This window comes from Lupinus angustifolius, chromosome LG05 (genome assembly GCF_001865875.1).
Source record: "Lupinus angustifolius cultivar Tanjil chromosome LG05, LupAngTanjil_v1.0, whole genome shotgun sequence".
Lineage (NCBI taxonomy): Eukaryota > Viridiplantae > Streptophyta > Magnoliopsida > Fabales > Fabaceae > Lupinus > Lupinus angustifolius.
Genome location: NC_032013.1, coordinates 24,102,038 through 24,121,058, shown reverse-complemented (window position 1 = coordinate 24,121,058; position 19,021 = coordinate 24,102,038). Strand labels below are relative to the sequence as shown.

The window sequence follows — 19,021 nt, the reverse complement described above, 5'->3', positions numbered from 1 at the left end:
GATCAAAGTTGTAAAACTCATAATAATGTTATTTCATTTTAATTAATCTCTTCCCTCTTCTCAACCCTTATCAAATCCAACACCAAAGCTAGTAATAGTGAAGGGATATCTATTGTATGATTATTCTGTACTACTCTATTTGTCACCAATGTTTTAATGGGATTTTATTTAATTTTTTCTTTCTTCTCGATTGTGATAAATAGAGTGTTGTACAAAATAGTGTATCCACAAGATATAAGCAACACTGCAAAATATAAGCAACAATAACAATTTATCAAAACAGATTGATAATTACCTTCTCTTTTTTTAATCTGAAAGGTTCAGATCAAATTATAAAAATTGTTTTACGTGTAAATTGAATCCCACAAAAGTTAAGAAATGTAATGTGTACCATGTCAAATTGTAGAGGTGCGGCAATGTCTAAATGGATTGACTTTGGGAATGAGTAAGACGTATTCGGGAGATGCATGTTTCTCCATTTATTTTTAATAATAAAAGTGTAATTTTATTATAATTAAATAGATAAATATATCATTGAAAATTATATTTCTATTTATTTTTTAAAGTTTTTATCTCTCTATTAATAGAGAATATCTTAACTCAATCTTTCCCATATATGTCATATTTATTGAATACATCATTGCAATAAGTTTCTCCAAGTCTTAGCAAATCATAAATAAAGATAACATACATCTGGACATTAATAAACTAAACAAAATTATTGGAGTTATAAGTAACTTATACCTTGTCTTTGTTAATTATATGTCTGTTTATGCTGTTATTACTAATGAGAATTGTACTATATTGTAGAAAAAACACAAACAGTGAACATAGTTGCAAAGAAGAACAAGAAGTGGATTTGACCTTCAAGTCCTCCATCAACACCAAAAACCCTCCTAACATTTCGTACACAACAAAGTTCCAAACAGAATACTTACATGTGGGCTTTATATGTACATATTCACTTTAAGCCTAGTAAAAGAGAATGGATTGATATGCTTCTAAGTTGTGACATATGTGCTGAAATATTTCTTCTCTTTTTTGTGGACCAAAGAGTGTTGTCACCTCTCTTTTCAATCAAAAGTCACTTTTCTGCGATCTGAAAATCTGATTGGTCCAAAATCAAAAATAAAATATAGTCCAGAATGAAGAATAAAATACTTTTAAAGACAGTTGATCATTGTCCCTACTTGTATGTCATAACAACAATTTGAGCAAATAGTTTTAAAAAATGGCTTGGCAATTTCAATCATACAAAAAAAAACGAGTTACACTCTAGATGCTAGTCAACTAGGGCAATTACAAACTGAATGATTATGATGACAGTTGAATTTTTCAGATATTACCTATAGTAAATACAATAACCGCAATTATGATTACAATTGCAACAATAATTATTAACATGGTCTCGTAAAATAAATTTGTCTTGAAATAATTTCTTAGAATTTAATAACTACATGTCACCAATAAACAATACCTTAGGCACTAAGATAAAACAAAATTCTATACGTGAAGAATATCAAATTATCAATCATTCAGAGAAACGACTTGCATCAAACCAAAATATTTATCCACGTGATCATAATACTCTATATTTTCAACTAAATAGTTAATTTTCTTAATTTTAAAATTTTTATAAGAAATATTACTCTTTGTCACATCATCATAAAGTTAATAAACTAATCATTTTTGGGATACACAATTATACTTTTCAACAAGTATTATTCACATAAATTGACTTGATTTTTTAATAATCCTAAGAATTCAACGGGATCTTACCCGAGAGAATACCCCACGAGAACAATGCATTTTAGGCATGAAAAGATGTTTACAAAATATATTATAATGATGTGATACATATCAAAACATTCTACATATCTTATAATGATGTGATGAATAATATTGCAATTTTAATAAACTTGAAAATTATACTGTAATTAATTAAAATCCCAGTTGTATTTGTGACAATTACATGAATACAAATATACAACAAATCAACCTTTGACTATTTTCAACCTCTACATGATGAACCTAACTGGCACAGAGTGCATGTAATATCCGATGAAAAACTTGCGAAACAGTTGGAATTATGTGGTGGTTGATGAAGCTGACAAACGCCGTAAACCGACGGCGGAGACGGCGGAGGGAGTGAGGGGCGGGGGAGGAAGTAACGGGACCAGACATTGGTTGTAGGTAAGCCCAAGCAGCCTGCTTAACAAGGTGGTTGCGGATGGGTATCTCATAGCAGGAGGAGGAGGCGGCGGCGGTGGCGGTGGGAGAATTGGTGGCGGCGGTGGAAGGAAGAATGTCTCTGAGTGATGTGTATGATGAGGAGAGTGGAGGATTGAGAGTGTCGAGATTCAAGTTGTAAAGAGATCTAGATAAGAAAGATAGCGGTTGAGTTCTCTTTGGTGTGTTGAGGGAGCTGTGGCGGCGGAGGGTGGTTGTTGTGGTGGTGATTGTGGCGGCGGTGGAGTCAGACATGGCGGCGGAATGAGATAGTGTTTGTACTAGTGAGAAATTAACACGGTGTAGGCGATTCTAGTGTTCGAAAAAAACTAATAAATAAGAAATGCTCCATCATTTATAATTTTATAATAATGTGAGTTTAATATTTATCAACTCCGTTTAAAGTTTTTATATTCATAATGTATCATTTATATATATTATATGTATCAAAGAGTCATTCATCATTTTATATTAGGATTTAATATGAATATACACTATTAATAAATCATCCATCATTTATATGTTAATTTATTATTGATTCTTAAATAAAAATAATATTAATGGTGGATGATATACTGACAGTATAAATTTTTTTACACTGACAGTATATAGATTTTAAGCTCTTGATATTAATGATAAACAATATATATTTCTAATGGAAAAATTAATTTTTTTTTTGCAACTTTAAAACATCTTTTTGTTTCCATGGTGTTTATGACTTCCTATTAACAAATTGTTTTCAAAGTAATGATCATAGATATGGGAAATTTTAAATAATTTATTGAAAAAAAGTATACTTTTAAATTCATTTAGTATATTCTTTTTAAAAATTATTATTATATATATGAATTGAATATTATAAAAAACAAAATCTTTTAATGTTTCTTATTATTTAATATTAATAAAAATGAATACAAAATTAAAATTTTTTGATATTGTTAGTACTAATTTCCCTAACAATTAAGGAACAATTATTAAAAAATAATTAAGTTCTCCATATGTTAAATATGTGGAATATTATCATAATATTATATATATTTTTATTTTGATGTGCATTAAGCATGTTTCTACCTAAAAGTCGAAGAATTACTCATTTTTTTAATTAATATACACAAAGGATAAAATGTTTAACATCATGCTTAAGGATCTTAATTATTTCTCAAATGTGATGAACTTTGTTGGCTAACAGTGTTATTATAATATTCCTTCGTTTCCACATTGATTGTCACTTTAGAGTTGGGTTGGTTTGAAGAGAGGGAAGATAAGGGTTTGGGTTTTAATTAAAATATGTATTTAGTTCATAAATTTTGAGAGGAGAAAAGGGAAAGCAAATATTATTTATCCTTCCTTCATCTTTAATTAAACCACATATGAAAAATAATTTCATTGGTTTTGACCTTTCTCCCATTCTTTTTTAATAAAATCATCCCCTTTCCTCACCTCATTTGAAGCAAAGGTAAGTTAATATTTTCATCTCATGTTATTTTAAAAAGAGTAAATATTAGTTTTTGTCCTTATAAATTTTTGTGAATATCAGTTTAATTACCAAAAAATTAAAAATTATAAGTTAGTACTAAAAAATCGTGAATATATGTTAAAATAGTTCTTATGAGAGTTTATAAAACATGTAAGAAATATTTAATTAGACCATATTTGATATTTTTGACAATTATTTTAAGCTTTTTACTTTTTCATTTATCAAATTGATATATGTAAAAAATCTAAAGGACTAAAATAAGTCTTTTCTCTTTAGAAAGTTAATTAAATATTTTCTTTGTTTACCTTTCTTACATTAAATAAGGTGTGACTATGGTGAATGTGTGTTATTAGGAATGTCTAAATCAAAATATATTATTTTTATTGTTAACTTGCAATTTGAATGATTGTTAAATCCATTAAAGTGAGAAAATTGAATATCAATTCTAAGATGAAGTTTTAATTAGGAGAATCTTTTAATTAGTATATATATATACAATTGAATAATATAAAAATGTAAGTATCATGAGTAAAGGAATACTAGGTAAAGATGTTGACATGTGAGTATGTGACACAAACAAAATTGTAATGGTCCATATTTTTAAATTAAAAATTTTGAAAAAATTATAAAATTATATTTCTACTTCCTTTTTCAATAAGGAATCTAGTATGAGAGAGTAGTTGAATTCAACTGAAGAGTGAGATAACTTATTTCTAACAGTATCTTACTCTCTTTTAAAAGTCAATTATATATTAACATAAGAATAAAAATCAAAAAATTAAAAAGTAACATTCTAATTGACTTAGGATAGAAAGTGAAACATCATTTGAGATATATGATCTCCATCCGATAGCATCTATATTTGTGCAAAGTCAAAAGCTGATATTCAAATCATGATAAATAGCTGCAAGACAATGATTGATATGATAACCAAATAATGTGTATGAGAAGAGACAATGCCATGAAGAGAAGAGACTAGAGACAGAACAAAGTTAAATTAGGCTTCGGCCTCAACACTTTAAATTCAATGTGTAGATAAAATATGAACATAGTTATAAGGACATGTCTGTAATGTTCTTGAGAACCCCCCAAGATAAGGGTATGTGGTCTATGCCTTCTCCTCCATGTTGGAATTGCGATCTCTATAGCAATCAATCACTATTTGGGTGAATGGACAAAGATTTTGGTTATGAAATTGTCACAACATAAAATATTTCTCTAAGCACCTAGATTATAGGTATACAACATTGTCAAATGATGTAAAGATTTATACACAGTAAGTATATCATTCATCATTCATTTATATTATTTTTATTTAAAAGTTAATGATGATTAAAAATAAATGAATCACTAATAATATAAAACAAACTCTTATATTGTCGGTACATACTTCTTTTTCTTTATCATTATTATTAGAAACATTATAAAATCTTTAGGCTACATTTCTGTAGGAGAAAATATGTATATACCGATAGTCTAAGAGTCTTTTACACTGTCACTGCATCATCTATCATTCATTTTCAATTATATTTGACTTTTCAGAAAAAGTAATTCAAATGAAGGGTGAATGATCAATACACCCTTTCGGGATTGTGTTCTCAGTGGTTTTTGGGCTTAGGTGTAGTACAGGCATGGAGAATTCAATGTGAAGGTCTTGGGCTTTTAATGAATAAATGAGCTCATTGTTTGAATGGAAGGTGCATGATTCGTCTTATTTATGAATCATGATACAACTAACTGAACTAAGAATTAAGTGATACTGAAGCAGGTTTGCCGGGTTATTGTTATGTCAATTAAATTATTTTATTTTAATCAATCGAGTATTGTGTTAAAAATTGCCTAATGAACAACTTTGGCTTCAACTACAATAAAAATGAGCAAATAAAAACTCCTAACATATAGTCAAATGGTATGTTTGAGAGTTGAATTTTGGAGAGAAATAAAGAATAATAACCGGACTTTAAAGTGTAGTAGCTATACATAAGCATCCACTAGCAAAATACCTTTCATTTATTGCCCCAAACGCAGGGGCAGATTGAAATGAAACTTCTTACTTACATATACTTGAACCTACATTTTGTATAGTTGGTTCACCACATCCATAGATGCTTAATAAAATTCAAAAAACCAGGATCATAGTATCCATAGATGCTTAATTAAAGATAAAATTGGATCATCACATGGATAGATGCATAATAAAATGTATAATAAAAAAATCCCAATGATTAGTATTGACATTTCAAGTGAATCAGCATGCATATTGACATCTCAAGTTATTGAACCCATTTAAAAATTAGTATACAAATGTCCCTGAAATCTGCATAATTGCTCTAACATTGTTTGCAATATGTAGGCTCCTCACATCATCAAGAGTTTGACTCATGATGACATAATGAATATCAAGTCTACCTTGTTTATGGTGCTTCTAACAGTACGAAAAATCTTCAGTAATAGCAACCTCTACATTCGAACAAGCTAAATCCTCCTCCAACAGGTTATGACAACTGTTATAAACCCCCAGCTTGACATTCAACAGCTCCGGATGGCAGCCTCAACATTTACAAAGCTATAAATTTACTGGACAAGATTTCCTCGCCAATGGCTCGATGCTAACCGTACTTTCCAGTGTAGCACTATTAAGCAAATCAGAATTCACCTGGTAGTATCGTTACCTACCGCAGGTGGTGCTTCAGAAAACTGAGATGATGGAGTTTGTGGCGTCATGATTCCAAATTCAGGATCAAGTATGTCCACTGCGTTCCAATCCACGGCAGCTGTTTTACTGGAGTTAAGGGATTGACTACACTATTTTGAAGAGGAAAAGAATATAAGACAGGAGACAACAAAAGGATAAAAGAAAGGCAAGAAGAAATAAAAAAGAGGGATACAATCTGTTTTCCATATGTCTGTTATGCTAGGTGCAGCATCTGATAGAAGCCAATAATCTGCATCAGTCTGCAAGCAATAAAATATCACAACATTAGTGTGAATGCATTCCACCCGATCGAAACCTTAAATGCAAAGTGCCCTAGGAAAAAATGAGAACGGCCATAAAATTCTATTCCATTTGAAGATCATCATTATTGCAACAGGTTACAAATGCAGAAGAAAATCCTATAAAAGGCTCAAATTCTAGGCATGAAAAGATATTAACAGGAACCTCGCCACTCTCCTGGAGAATGGGGAGTGAAGTGTCATTAGAAATATAGTTACTAACACATAATTAATGAATCCTAGAACAGTAGTCATGGTTGACTCTTTGCACATTAGAAATAAGTTTTCTTATGCACAAATACCACAGCTTGAATAGTGAATATCATTATTTATACTTACATCGGCATCTGAGGGGACAATTTTCATCATGCCCCCACCAAACTCTTGTGCACTGTTTATATCAGAACATGTATGAGAAGAGTGTTGAGCTTGAGGTTGAAGGCCATCATAACTGCATTCAACAGGAATGACTTCTGTTGCTAGACGGTCGTTGGACTCTGAACTTGAAGCATGTTGCAAGCTAATCTCTTCAAATTTTTCTTCAAATTGACTAGAAAAAGTTCATATACTAAAATGATTAAATGGAAAATGAATTTCAGATGCATTAAAGAAAACTGATTGATATACACGATAAGCGCAAGGTAATCAGTATTAAATAGGAAATACTGAATAGTCATGTGATATCTAAAAGGATAAATAAGAGTATAAGACAAAAAAAGACCGAAAGTAAATACCACAAGCCAAGGCAGTGATACCTGATAAGGTAGACATCAATTGGACCCATTGTGCTTCTAAGAATAGCCCTATATCTCCTCTGTGGATAGTCAACAGCCTAATGGATAGGGATGCAACAATTCTCCATTACGCATCATAAACACCAGTTTTATAAATAGCATGAATGTTCCATCAATTTAAGCCCTAAACTTACTTCCTCAGGTTCAGGGACTTCCAGAGTGGTTCCATATGGAGCTTTGATTGCTATTAGTGTTTCATTCTACTCACAGATAGCGCAAGGAGTATTAATAAAAAAATTAAGATCCATAATACTCGACATGAAAATGAGAAAATAGCAATGTTCATAATAACAATTTGACAATTAAATAAGGAGGGTGGAAGTCTAATGCAAGAAAAAACTCACCTGGAAGCCAGGTAGGGACTTGATATCATCTTCAGTTACAAAAAAAAACCTAAAAAGTGGTATAAATATATCATTGTCAATAATATTTTCTTTTACCTTATAGTAGGGGAAAGTGAATGAAACACAGATCAAGAAGGGGAGAAAGCTTACTTCTTTTTGTTTTCATCTTCACTCAAACTCCTCAGCCTTTCTTGCATTTCCCTGTGAACAGTTTAGAAGAATCAGCATTAGCCGACAGTTTAAAAATACAAAAAACCAGCTAAGCAACCATAGAACCTTATTTGATCATCTAGTTTGTTCTCTTCGAAAGAAAGTTTTTCAACTTCATCCTGCAAGAGAAAGGCAAAAGGTTGACTGCATGATTTACAATATCCTCGAACAAGCTACTATGTCATTTTATTTATATAATAATTTTATATCATAAATTATGAGTTATGACTTATGATAAATGTAGCATTTGACCAGCAAAGGTCTGGGTAACCAGTAACTGTTGAGCACTATCTATAGACATTATATACAGAGACAAAGACCCAAATCCAAATGCCAGGAATGGTAATGATAGTTCTGCAACATATACTTCCATACGTATCAATAGGCCCTGTACAAGAAAAGTATATGTCTACCCATATCACATACCTTCAGCATAGAGACATTGCCATTTTTCTCACCCGATGAAGAACAATCAACTCCCCTGCATTAATTATTCCACAAGATTTGATGTAAGAATTGTGCTCTAATGCTTTAACCTAAACAACATATACTATATAAAATATTGAAGTACATCACATATTACTTCCAATGTATATTGTTTTTTATCTTCTTTTCGATTAGACCAATGCCTTCTAAAACATTAGTTATGTCATATATCCTCCTCTTTTGCACCTGCACATAAAGGGAAAGTGTTAAATTCATACATGATAGATGAGAGAACAAATATCAGATATTTCAATCATAATTTTAAACAAGGACCTCCAAGGTTTCTGCTGCATTATTTAGGTCAAGATTGCCACCCTCCGCATGCTTCAGCAAATGGATGAACTTTTTTGTCAAGAGACCTGTGAAGTTCCAGTATAAGTTTGTCGTCATTTTTTCATGGAAAGAACTCTGAGAGTGATATCAGGCAGTGAAGAGAAATGTAAAAGAGCTTCTTGGTTAAGGTTCTTCCAAAATTACCTAAGGAACTGTCATAACGACAGTTGCTAGCAGGAGAAGGGGATCCTGCATGTCAACAGAAACTGTTTGATTAAATTACTATATTGTTGATACATCACAATTTGTGCATAAGTTATTTCCAAGAAACAAAAGCTTCTTAAATGGAATAATGAACTCAGTTCAACGGGAAAATATTTTCACCAGCTTCTGATTTTGGTGTCATTGGACCAAATCTACCATCCCTTGGAACCTTTGCTTTATTGTACGTCCTTCCCCCTTTTTTAGACACAGGAGTTGTCAACGGATTATTTATTACATTATTGTATCCAGGAGTTTGACTTGTCTCCTTTGACTCTCCTTCAGTGACATTCAGTCCATTCTTCATCTTCATGTACTGACAGCACCACCAGATTCCAGAAAGGACAAGATAGCAACAAAAAAAGAAGTTGAGCAACAATAGATATCCACAGTAATATATAGGCGAGACAAAGACAATAATGCAACTATCAAACAAGAGCTATAATATATACTTTCTGGTGTACAATGAATTTTATGGACAATAACTACATTTAAATGTATCCACAACAAATAAAAGGAAACATATCCAAACACAAAAGCAATTCAAACCCGTCACATAATAATTCAAAAACCAATGGACAATCACTTCATTTGCCAAGCAAAACCTTGCATTAAGAACATATTACCTCAAAAGTAAACCAAGAATGCAGATTGTTAATATTCCTTCTCTATCTACCCCCTTTTTCCTGACAAACTACTATACAGAACTACCAATCTAGAAAAAGATCAAAGCATAGTTACTAAGTTTGCACATTAACCTTGCATATTGTGTAGAAAGTTCGCTATACAGCACACCGGGTTCACTTTAAAGAAAGTTTTCTTCTAATAACAATCTAAAAAGTGAAGAACCCTATACTTAGAATTGCCTAACACTTGGTTTTATTCTTCCACTAATTTGTCCTCAAAATTCTTTGTTTGCAGTCTCAATTAGAGGATAAACATGGATCATTAATACATATAATACAATTAGAAATTTACCTTAAAAAACTATGAATTCGCAATTTAGCGTACCGGTTTTACCTTATAAGTTACTATCCTTTTCCTAGTAATTATGAATCATAGATCACTCCAGCTGTGAGTATGTGACACAGTGACTGAGACCCAATATTTACGAGTTTAAGTTTGGGTCTGAATATTGAGAAATAATGTTGACCTTTTTTTCCAACATGAAAATGGAAAATCTAGATTCCAATAAAATAGGAACAAATCAAAAGCATATGCAAGTTAATCTAACAGATTCAATAAAAATATAGATGCAAAATGAATCAAGCAAACAACAACAAAAAATAAAAATGATTTCAGAAATCTCGATTATTATCATTATTATATATTAAATTGTAAGTAAAAAAACAAAGAAAAAACGCACTGATGATCTAACAACAACAGCTTCAGCCTCTTGATCGGAGGGTCGAGAAGCAGAGAAGCTTCGATACTCATACGGCGGAGCAAACGGCGGCTTTGTGGATGCGAAGGCGAGGTGGCGCTTCAGCGACGGCCGGTTCGGTATAGTCGAACCTTCCCGCGGTGGATATTCACGGCGGTTCGGAGTTCTAGCGCCGCCGGACATGGTGCAAGTAACCGATCCGCTCCGGCAACAAAAATTCAGTTTAAATATGAAAAAAAAGCAGAAAATGATTTGAATTGAAGAATCACGAGCAATGGTGAAATAAAGAGTATAGTGCAGTTATTAGAAGGGGAATGAGAATAGGATTGAAGGGTTTTTAGAGAGAGAAAATGGGGTTTATAGAGAGAGAAAGTGAAACGGAGGATAGCAGAAAACGAGGGAAGGAGGGAGTTATTATTTTTTTTGTTTCGGATATATGTTGGAGGGAACTCAACTTCATGTGAGAGAAATATAACAATTAATATTTATACTTTCCTCCATGTCTTCTCATGTTGTTACCACTCTTACCGTAGTTATCGGATGTTGTGTTGGTATTACTAAGAATATCTCGTCATTTTTTAATAAGAAATTTAAAAAAAATTAGTATTATTATCTCTTTCAATAAGTATTATTCTCATGAATCAAATCACTTTTGGTTATGTTGGTGATTTAGCAGGACCTTACATTATTAGATCAACATTTTTTATCATAACTATTAATTTTATGGACATCTAATGATTTAGATTACTCACTAATTGAAACTATTTGATTTATTTCCTTAAAATTTGTGACTAGGATGAAGAATAAGTTTTAGAGCAAGTGGATCACTCCTCTAGTACAAATCATATGTAGTTTTTTTATCAATTCTCATTAATCACTCTAATGTTATATTTTAATTTACTAAAAAGATTGTAATGACAAATACTTTTGTAATTGGATTAGTCAACACCTATTTATTTATGCAAATGTTGGAAAAACCTTTATGAAATCATATTTTTTATGATTTTTTATCAAATGTGTTTCCTATTTGATAATTGAAGACCAATCTACTTTGAGGTGGAAGAATCACTAGAATAGTTAAGTAATATTATATATTCTTTATAAACTATTCTAAATTTAGAAATATATAATAGAAATATATTGTTTTTCAAATATAATCTATCTTTGCCAACAAAATTTGTTAGAAGAAAATATATTTTAAAGTAAATCAATCTTAACCAACAAAGTTTTCAACATCTTCTCATTTTTACATATATACTTTTCTAGAGTTCGTTTAAAGGTTGGATTTTAAAGATAAATAAAAGATTTCAAAGTCATCTCACAAATGTATTTCATAACTCTAAAAGTCTTTGTTTTTACTTTCCCTTTATTCCACTCCAAAACTCATATTGCAAACATACAAACAACCTATTCAACTATTACCTAACTTATATTAGTCCATTTTTTTTAATAAATATATGATGATATTTAGAGTTCTTGAAAAAATCTTATTGAGATTAATCTATCAAGTTTTAGGTCATCTAAAAAGTATATTAAATCTAATAGAAATATCAACTTAATTATATTATATTATAATATTTTAATATAACTGAAATTAATATAGTAAAATTTGAATATTATATGTATAAACAATTATAACTTAATTATTAGTGTTACATAAACCTATTTCAAAGAATAGACATGTTGATTTATCTAAAAACATGTTTATTAGTCTATTTAAAAGTTATAGCATAATAAAATTCTAAATAAATATATAGATCATATTAGTATTTTAAATAAATATATTTATAAGTCTTTGTTTCATAAAGATCAAATAAACTAAAGTAGTAATAATAGATATTTTTTTTAGAAAAATATATATATTAATAAAGTAAGATATTTTATATAGTTATCATATTTGATTATCTTTTACTTTTAAATATGAATAATTAACGATATATCAATTTTGTATAAATATTTATGTTGACTATATGTATAAATATTTTATTTTCTTTATCTTACATATACTCATAATCTTGTGGCATCTTAGTCAAAATTTTATCTCATCATTTTGTGAGGATTTGTAATTGTCGGGTGTGTATCATGATTGACTACTTAGTTGATATTATTCACTATGAATAATGCAATTTCATGCACAGTATGATATTTTCATTATTTAGGTCATTATATTGAGTTTATAGCAATTTTGAATCAAATCATTTAACAGCTAAATGTTGCATAGTTGGAAAGTAAAGGTGAACCATGTTTGAGAGTGTCTAATTTGATAACAAGGATTTGATTTTTGTCAAACTTAAAATTTTTGTTAATAAAAACAAAATTCATTTCAATAATTTCCACGTCTCAAAAGAGAATATTGAAACATTCTTTTCTATTCACGTATTATAATCATACCATCAATTCCTAGATAAAAATAATCATTATGAATGATGTTGAATGATAGTTAGAAAGTATGAAGAGCTTTAAGTTATCAATAAACATATTAGACTCTTTTAATATTTAAATCTTCTTCAAGTTTTTAATATTTAAATAAAAATATATACTAATATAGCAAAAAATAAATGGATTTAAATGATAAATGATATAATAAATTAATAATAACCACTGATTAATACACAAACCATAAATTAATTTTATCAAATAGAAAAACACATTAAAAAGGGTTGGCTCTATTTGTTTAGTTAAGGGCCACAAATTAGGATTTCATCATTTGCAACTATCAAGAATCATATTTTATCCATGTCCTAAAAAGACAAATATCAATAATCATGTAATGATACATTTGTTGAAAATCCTATTATATTTCACTCCAAAACAATAAGAAATTTATATTACTAATAATTAATATATTATACTTTTACCTAATGTCTCTCTATTTGTATCATATAATTAATAAGATATCATATGTTTAATATTGATATTCAATGAATATTTAATTTTTCAAGATAGTAATATCAATAACGTCAATGTAAAGATCTAAACATACATAATATATCATTCATTATTCATTTATATTATTTATACTAGCGTGTCGATAGACACTTCATGTCTGTCGATCCACATTCTTATTTTATGGTATTAAGTATTTTTATTAAGTATTAAACTTGTATTTTTATTTTAGAAAATTAGAATGTTTTTTATTGGACGTACTTCATGTTATAATTCTTATATTTATTATAATGTTCAACTTAAAGTGAGAGTATTAGTTATAGTTATATAGAATTATATGGTTTTACTTTAGAAATAAAAAATATTAAAAGCAAAATAAGAAAATAGAAATTACATCATGGTCATAGTTATTTTAAGTTTTGACTTTACATAATATAGAAGTATAGATTTAAAAATTTAAAAGTCAATAATTATTATTATAAATGATAAATAATATACTAACACTACAAAAAATTGTCATTAGATACATATTTTTTCTCAAATTTTAAATAAAGTGAAAATGACAAATATTTGTGATGATAATTCAACTATGATCTAAAGTCTCCCAAATTGTCATTCAAGTCATGAGAATGAACCAACCTATTGGTTTAGTGTTGTAAATCTTTGTTAGATCTCGAACAAAATGAATTAGTTACTTATATTATTAGGGTTGGTAAAGTGAATAGTGCATAGCAAAGTAGTCCTTCCACATCTCACATTTGACACTAATATAAATATCTTGTCTACATTATCTTGACCAAACATCTTCAATTTTCAACCTCAGACACAAACCCACTAACGAAGATGTCATGTTCATCTCTCTCTGTTCTTTCTCTCATCTCTTCTTCTCCTTCTTCTTCTTTCTCAAACCCTAACTCATTTCTCTCTCCCAAATCTCATTCTTCAATTCTCTCAATTCCACTTCGCACTTCCATTTTCCCTTCACTTTCCCTCACTCCACGTTCTCTCTCTCCTCGTAACTTCCTCGTCAAAGCTACTTCCGTAAGTAATTATATAACTAACTACTCTTATTATTATTTGCATTATTTATTGATTAATTAACTTTCTTTTATTGTTTTTAATTTTATAGAGTGAACTTCCGTTAGTTGGGAATACAGCACCGGATTTTGAAGCCGAAGCGGTTTTTGATCAGGAATTTATCAATGTAAGCAAATAATTATATTCTCACTTTCTGAAATGTTTTTGTTTTTGTTTTTGTTTCATTCTCACTATTTTTTATTATATATAATGTGTTTTTTTTTGAAGTTTTGTGGTTGGAATTTATCTTTGACTAGAGAAATATGTTTTCAGGTGAAGCTATCTGAATACATTGGGAAGAAATACGTTATATTATTTTTCTATCCATTGGACTTCACATTTGTTTGTCCCACAGGTTTGTTCACATTATTTTGTAAAGTACATAAGTGAGGTGGTGTGTGTATGCTATTTATTAACAAGGGAATAACAAGTGTAATATGTTAATATGTTATATTTTCATTGATTAATTGTAACATAATTCATCTCGACAAAAAAGATATTACATAAAATCTTTGGCATTTAGCATAATGTATTAGCATGTCAGTAATGAATATTTAGTACTGAAACTCCATAATAAAATCTTAAAACATGATAATAGAAACGAAAATCATACACAATAGTGTAAATAAACGAATAGGTCATAATTGTAGGATTTAAAACAATAGGGAACAATATCTTATGTGACAAAGTAGTAACACCCTTTGTTTACTCGGATCAAAAGCGAACAAAAGCATTTCCGGTAGGCCATTATTTAATCGTAGAATTAACCTTTGGCAAGAGCTTCAGGGCTAGAGTTGCTTGCGAATGTCACAATTGTAAGTAAATGGGTTTGCAAGTTGCAATTTATAATGGGCAAAGCTTCAAGTAAAGGACGAGTCAAGTTTGAACGTGAAGGCACATGAGAAGGAGGTGTGATTTGCGTGCTTGTTTTATGGTCATGAAATGGGGTGCCATTTTGGGTTTTGCTCATGAAATAGTGTCTTTTTGAGTGTTTGACAGAATGTAGTGTGAATGAGTGTGTGAATTCGTGAATAAGATGGTAAACTCGCCAAGTTTATGCCATTTTTTGTGAGTTTGTCAGAGTTCGGCCGAGTTCATCTAGGTCTGAGCTTGTATGTGAGTTGGATTAATTCCGTCATGCAAACTTGTGAACTAGTACATAACAACCATGTTAGATATGTGATATTTTTAATGACTAACTGAGTTTGTATGTGAGTTGGGTCGATTCTGTAATGTAACTATGGCGTGTGTTGGTACACATGTTATATTTTCATTGATTAACTATTATACGAGATATTCTTGTTAGAAATAAAATAAAGGATAGAAGTTAGGTGATATGGTGCTACTTCCAAATAAGAATACATGTCTAACAAATGCATATTAACTTTTCATTAATCAGCTGTTATGGATTTGAATCATGTGATATTCTTATTGTAAATCAAAACCACATCTACTTGAAGAATAATATTTATGATTTGTTCTTTTGTAAACTTATACTAAGATCTAAATAGCTGTGGATGCTAAATCTTTTTTTTCCATCCTAATGTTTGGTACTGCTCTACAGAAATCACTGCTTTCAGTGACCGGCATGCAGAGTTTGAGGAACTAAATACAGAGATATTGGGGATATCAGTTGACAGTGTGGTGAGTTGGTGTTGACTTTTTTTTTTATAATTATTTCCTTAGCTACTGGCTTTTCAAGTTATGACATACTTCTCCCTGTGGTATATTAGCTTAGCTATCGATATCGATGAAAATTACAGGTGCACTAAGATTTGATCCGCTTTGCAGTCTTAATTAGTTTTGGGCCTTAACAAATAATAAATCAGCTAAGCTATGATTGGGAGTTCTTACATGATTGGTAAAATTGCACAGTTCATAATTGGTAAAATTGCAAGCATATGGTTAAAGGATATTTCTTAATAAATAAAGCAAAAGCAAAATATCTGGGTGGCAGGAACTTCTTTCAAACTTAGATAATCGAAATGTGTTTTTCTTGATCTATAAATGTAATGTATATGCATGCATGAATCTTTATGTTATAACAGCACCTTCAAAGTTTATTCTTGATTATGTTGCTCCATTTGTTATTGTAGTTCTCACACCTTGCATGGGTTCAAACTGATAGAAAGTCAGGTGGTCTTGGTGATTTGAAGTATCCTTTGATTTCTGATATCACCAAATCCATATCAAAATCTTATGGAGTTCTCATTCCTGATCAGGTATGTTTTGACATCATGTTGTAGGCTTCGGCTATTTCTTTTTCTTTCCTCCGACCCTGATATATTGTGTGCTTTAGTTTCAATGCTGTCTGTAATGAAATTTAGAGCTAATTTCTGTTCAGCATTTTTCTTTGAAAAAACACTTTTTTAAAACAAAAAATCACTTTTGACATTCATATACTTGTGTGGTTAGGCTTTTACTAAAAACATTAATCCGAAGGAAAGAACCGAAACCGAACTGCTTCTCACAAGAAATGTTTATATAGAATCACATTTTTTAAGACTAAACAAAGGGGTCTTCAGGGTGCAGCTTTCTAGGCAACAGCTTTAGTATGTTGCATCATTTGGTGAAATGTTGCCTATGAAACTATTGCTTTTCATTCCACTTTTTTGTACCTGTGTTGCAATGATTTCAAATGTTTCCAATGTTTTAGGGGATTGCGTTGAGAGGATTGTTCATCATTGACAAGGAAGGGGTTATCCAGCATTCAACCATTAATAACCTGGGAATTGGAAGAAGCGTTGACGAGACAAAGAGAACACTCCAGGTAATAAACATCGAACATTTAGTAATATATCGCCTTTCTATTTGTTTCTTTTTCCCTCCTATCCTTTTATTTAATCCTATTGCGTCCATTTTGTATGCATTGGTATTGCAGGCCTTGCAGTATGTGCAGGAGAACCCAGATGAGGTTTGCCCTGCTGGGTGGAAGCCTGGTGAGAAGTCCATGAAACCAGACCCGAAACTTAGCAAAGAGTACTTCGCGGCGGTGTAGGGAAGATAAGAGTTAAGAGAAGCTATTGCTCATATGCATCGATTAGCGGGGGCGTAAAAGTATATTTATTTAAATTTTTTGTTGTAATGTGAGTCCTTTTATATCTTGAGCCATTTGGCTTGGGCGTGGATATAAATGAATGGTGTACCTTGATTTTGGAGTGAATTGTGTATTAATCTTACATTTTCTGTTCATTATTGTTTGTGCATGGCATGTTTGTATATGAATAATCCCTTAAATCCAGAAGGGAGCTCGAAGCAGCCATAGTTTTATGACTTTATCTAGCAAGGCGTTCTTGACTAGAAGAAATACAATAATCAAACCTTTATCCCATTAGATGGAATCGACTATATAGATCGAACGACGTCATAATGTTGATCATAATTCATATCTTAATTAGATGAAATGTGAAAATTATTTAGTTTTATTCAGAATGTTTACAGGTAACAGTTGCTATGGCTGAGATCCTCTTTATGAATGGAAAGTAGTTCGATTCACATTGGAATACGCCAGATATTGTCATAGACAATTTTTGCTTAATATTATTACATGAAAGTATTTTCTACACTTGAATTGAACATTTACAAAGTACGAGTAATTGTCATTGTATTTTGTGGTAATTTGTGGTAAGTATCCTCTAAACAAGAAGATTTAATAATCATATTTTTTCCAAAAGATATACATTATATAAGTATTTCTTTGGGGTGATAATCGTAATAAGTTAATAATAGTTGAAATGATAAATTGAGAAATTAAGGGGTTCTCAATAAATTAGTAAAATTAGAGTATAGAAAATATAAACATAATCAAAACTTTTTGGGCTAAGATTAAAACTTGTATTACCTCTTACACTCTTTCCCAATTTTAACATCATCACTAACCCAAAATTTAGCTTTTGGAAGGGAAAAGAAGTAGATTGAAAGAGTATTATGCGGGAGTTCATCTGCTATCCCAGAATTTGTGATATTGCATGTGTCATAAATCTGTGATTGGTTGAAAAAATATGTGTAAGTTAAAAAATTAATAATTAACTATTTTTATAACCAATTATAACTGATGACACATGCAGTGACACAAACTATGGGACAACAAATGTGGATCCGTAGTATGTCACTAACCCAGAAATGCCTCTCTCGTGTCTTTGATACTTCTGTTGGCACGACAGGTAATTCTGTTTGTTGATTAAGTCATGAAACACATTGTTAGTTGGTAATTTTAGTTCGTTTTGTGTAGTAACATGTTTATATACTATGTAACAATTGTTTAATTTTGATCCTGTCATCAACCAATTATATGTGTAACTTACACTTAGAATAAAAGAGTCAATCTTTTTGAATGATACAACCATGGATGATTATGTGATAGTGTAAAAATGTTCAATGGTGTATCAATTAAAGTATAATTGTATTATGCTATATCCTTATCTTATCTTAACTTTTGAGAAACTGCGCACGATAGTATAACTTACACCATGACATGAACTAGAATTTACCCATATGTGATAAATAATATGGATATGAACTTTATATTTATAAAAATAAAGTCTTCATCAACACAAGCCAAAAAACTAAGCATAAACTATGGTACCATTTTTTATATTAATTAGTT

General features: G+C 30.3%; 2 protein-coding genes across 2 annotated transcripts; one reads left to right on the top strand and one right to left on the bottom strand.

Moving 5' to 3' along the window:
- On the bottom strand, nt 5,932–10,898 carry LOC109348300 (transcription factor E2FA-like). Its single transcript, XM_019588682.1, has 14 exons — nt 10,435–10,898; nt 9,192–9,384; nt 9,012–9,056; nt 8,808–8,893; nt 8,632–8,720; nt 8,475–8,529; nt 8,115–8,167; nt 7,989–8,039; nt 7,839–7,887; nt 7,629–7,694; nt 7,456–7,532; nt 7,040–7,250; nt 6,595–6,661; nt 5,932–6,480 (listed from the first exon to the last, which is right to left on the bottom strand). The coding sequence occupies exons 1-14, from the start codon at nt 10,633–10,635 to the stop codon at nt 6,359–6,361; spliced, it is 1,365 nt and encodes a 454-aa protein (XP_019444227.1). The 5' UTR covers nt 10,636–10,898; the 3' UTR covers nt 5,932–6,358.
- Nucleotides 14,125–17,623, top strand: LOC109348298 (2-Cys peroxiredoxin BAS1, chloroplastic-like). Its single transcript, XM_019588681.1, has 7 exons — nt 14,125–14,379; nt 14,468–14,542; nt 14,689–14,770; nt 15,980–16,059; nt 16,512–16,637; nt 17,072–17,185; nt 17,297–17,623. The coding sequence occupies exons 1-7, from the start codon at nt 14,182–14,184 to the stop codon at nt 17,411–17,413; spliced, it is 792 nt and encodes a 263-aa protein (XP_019444226.1). The 5' UTR covers nt 14,125–14,181; the 3' UTR covers nt 17,414–17,623.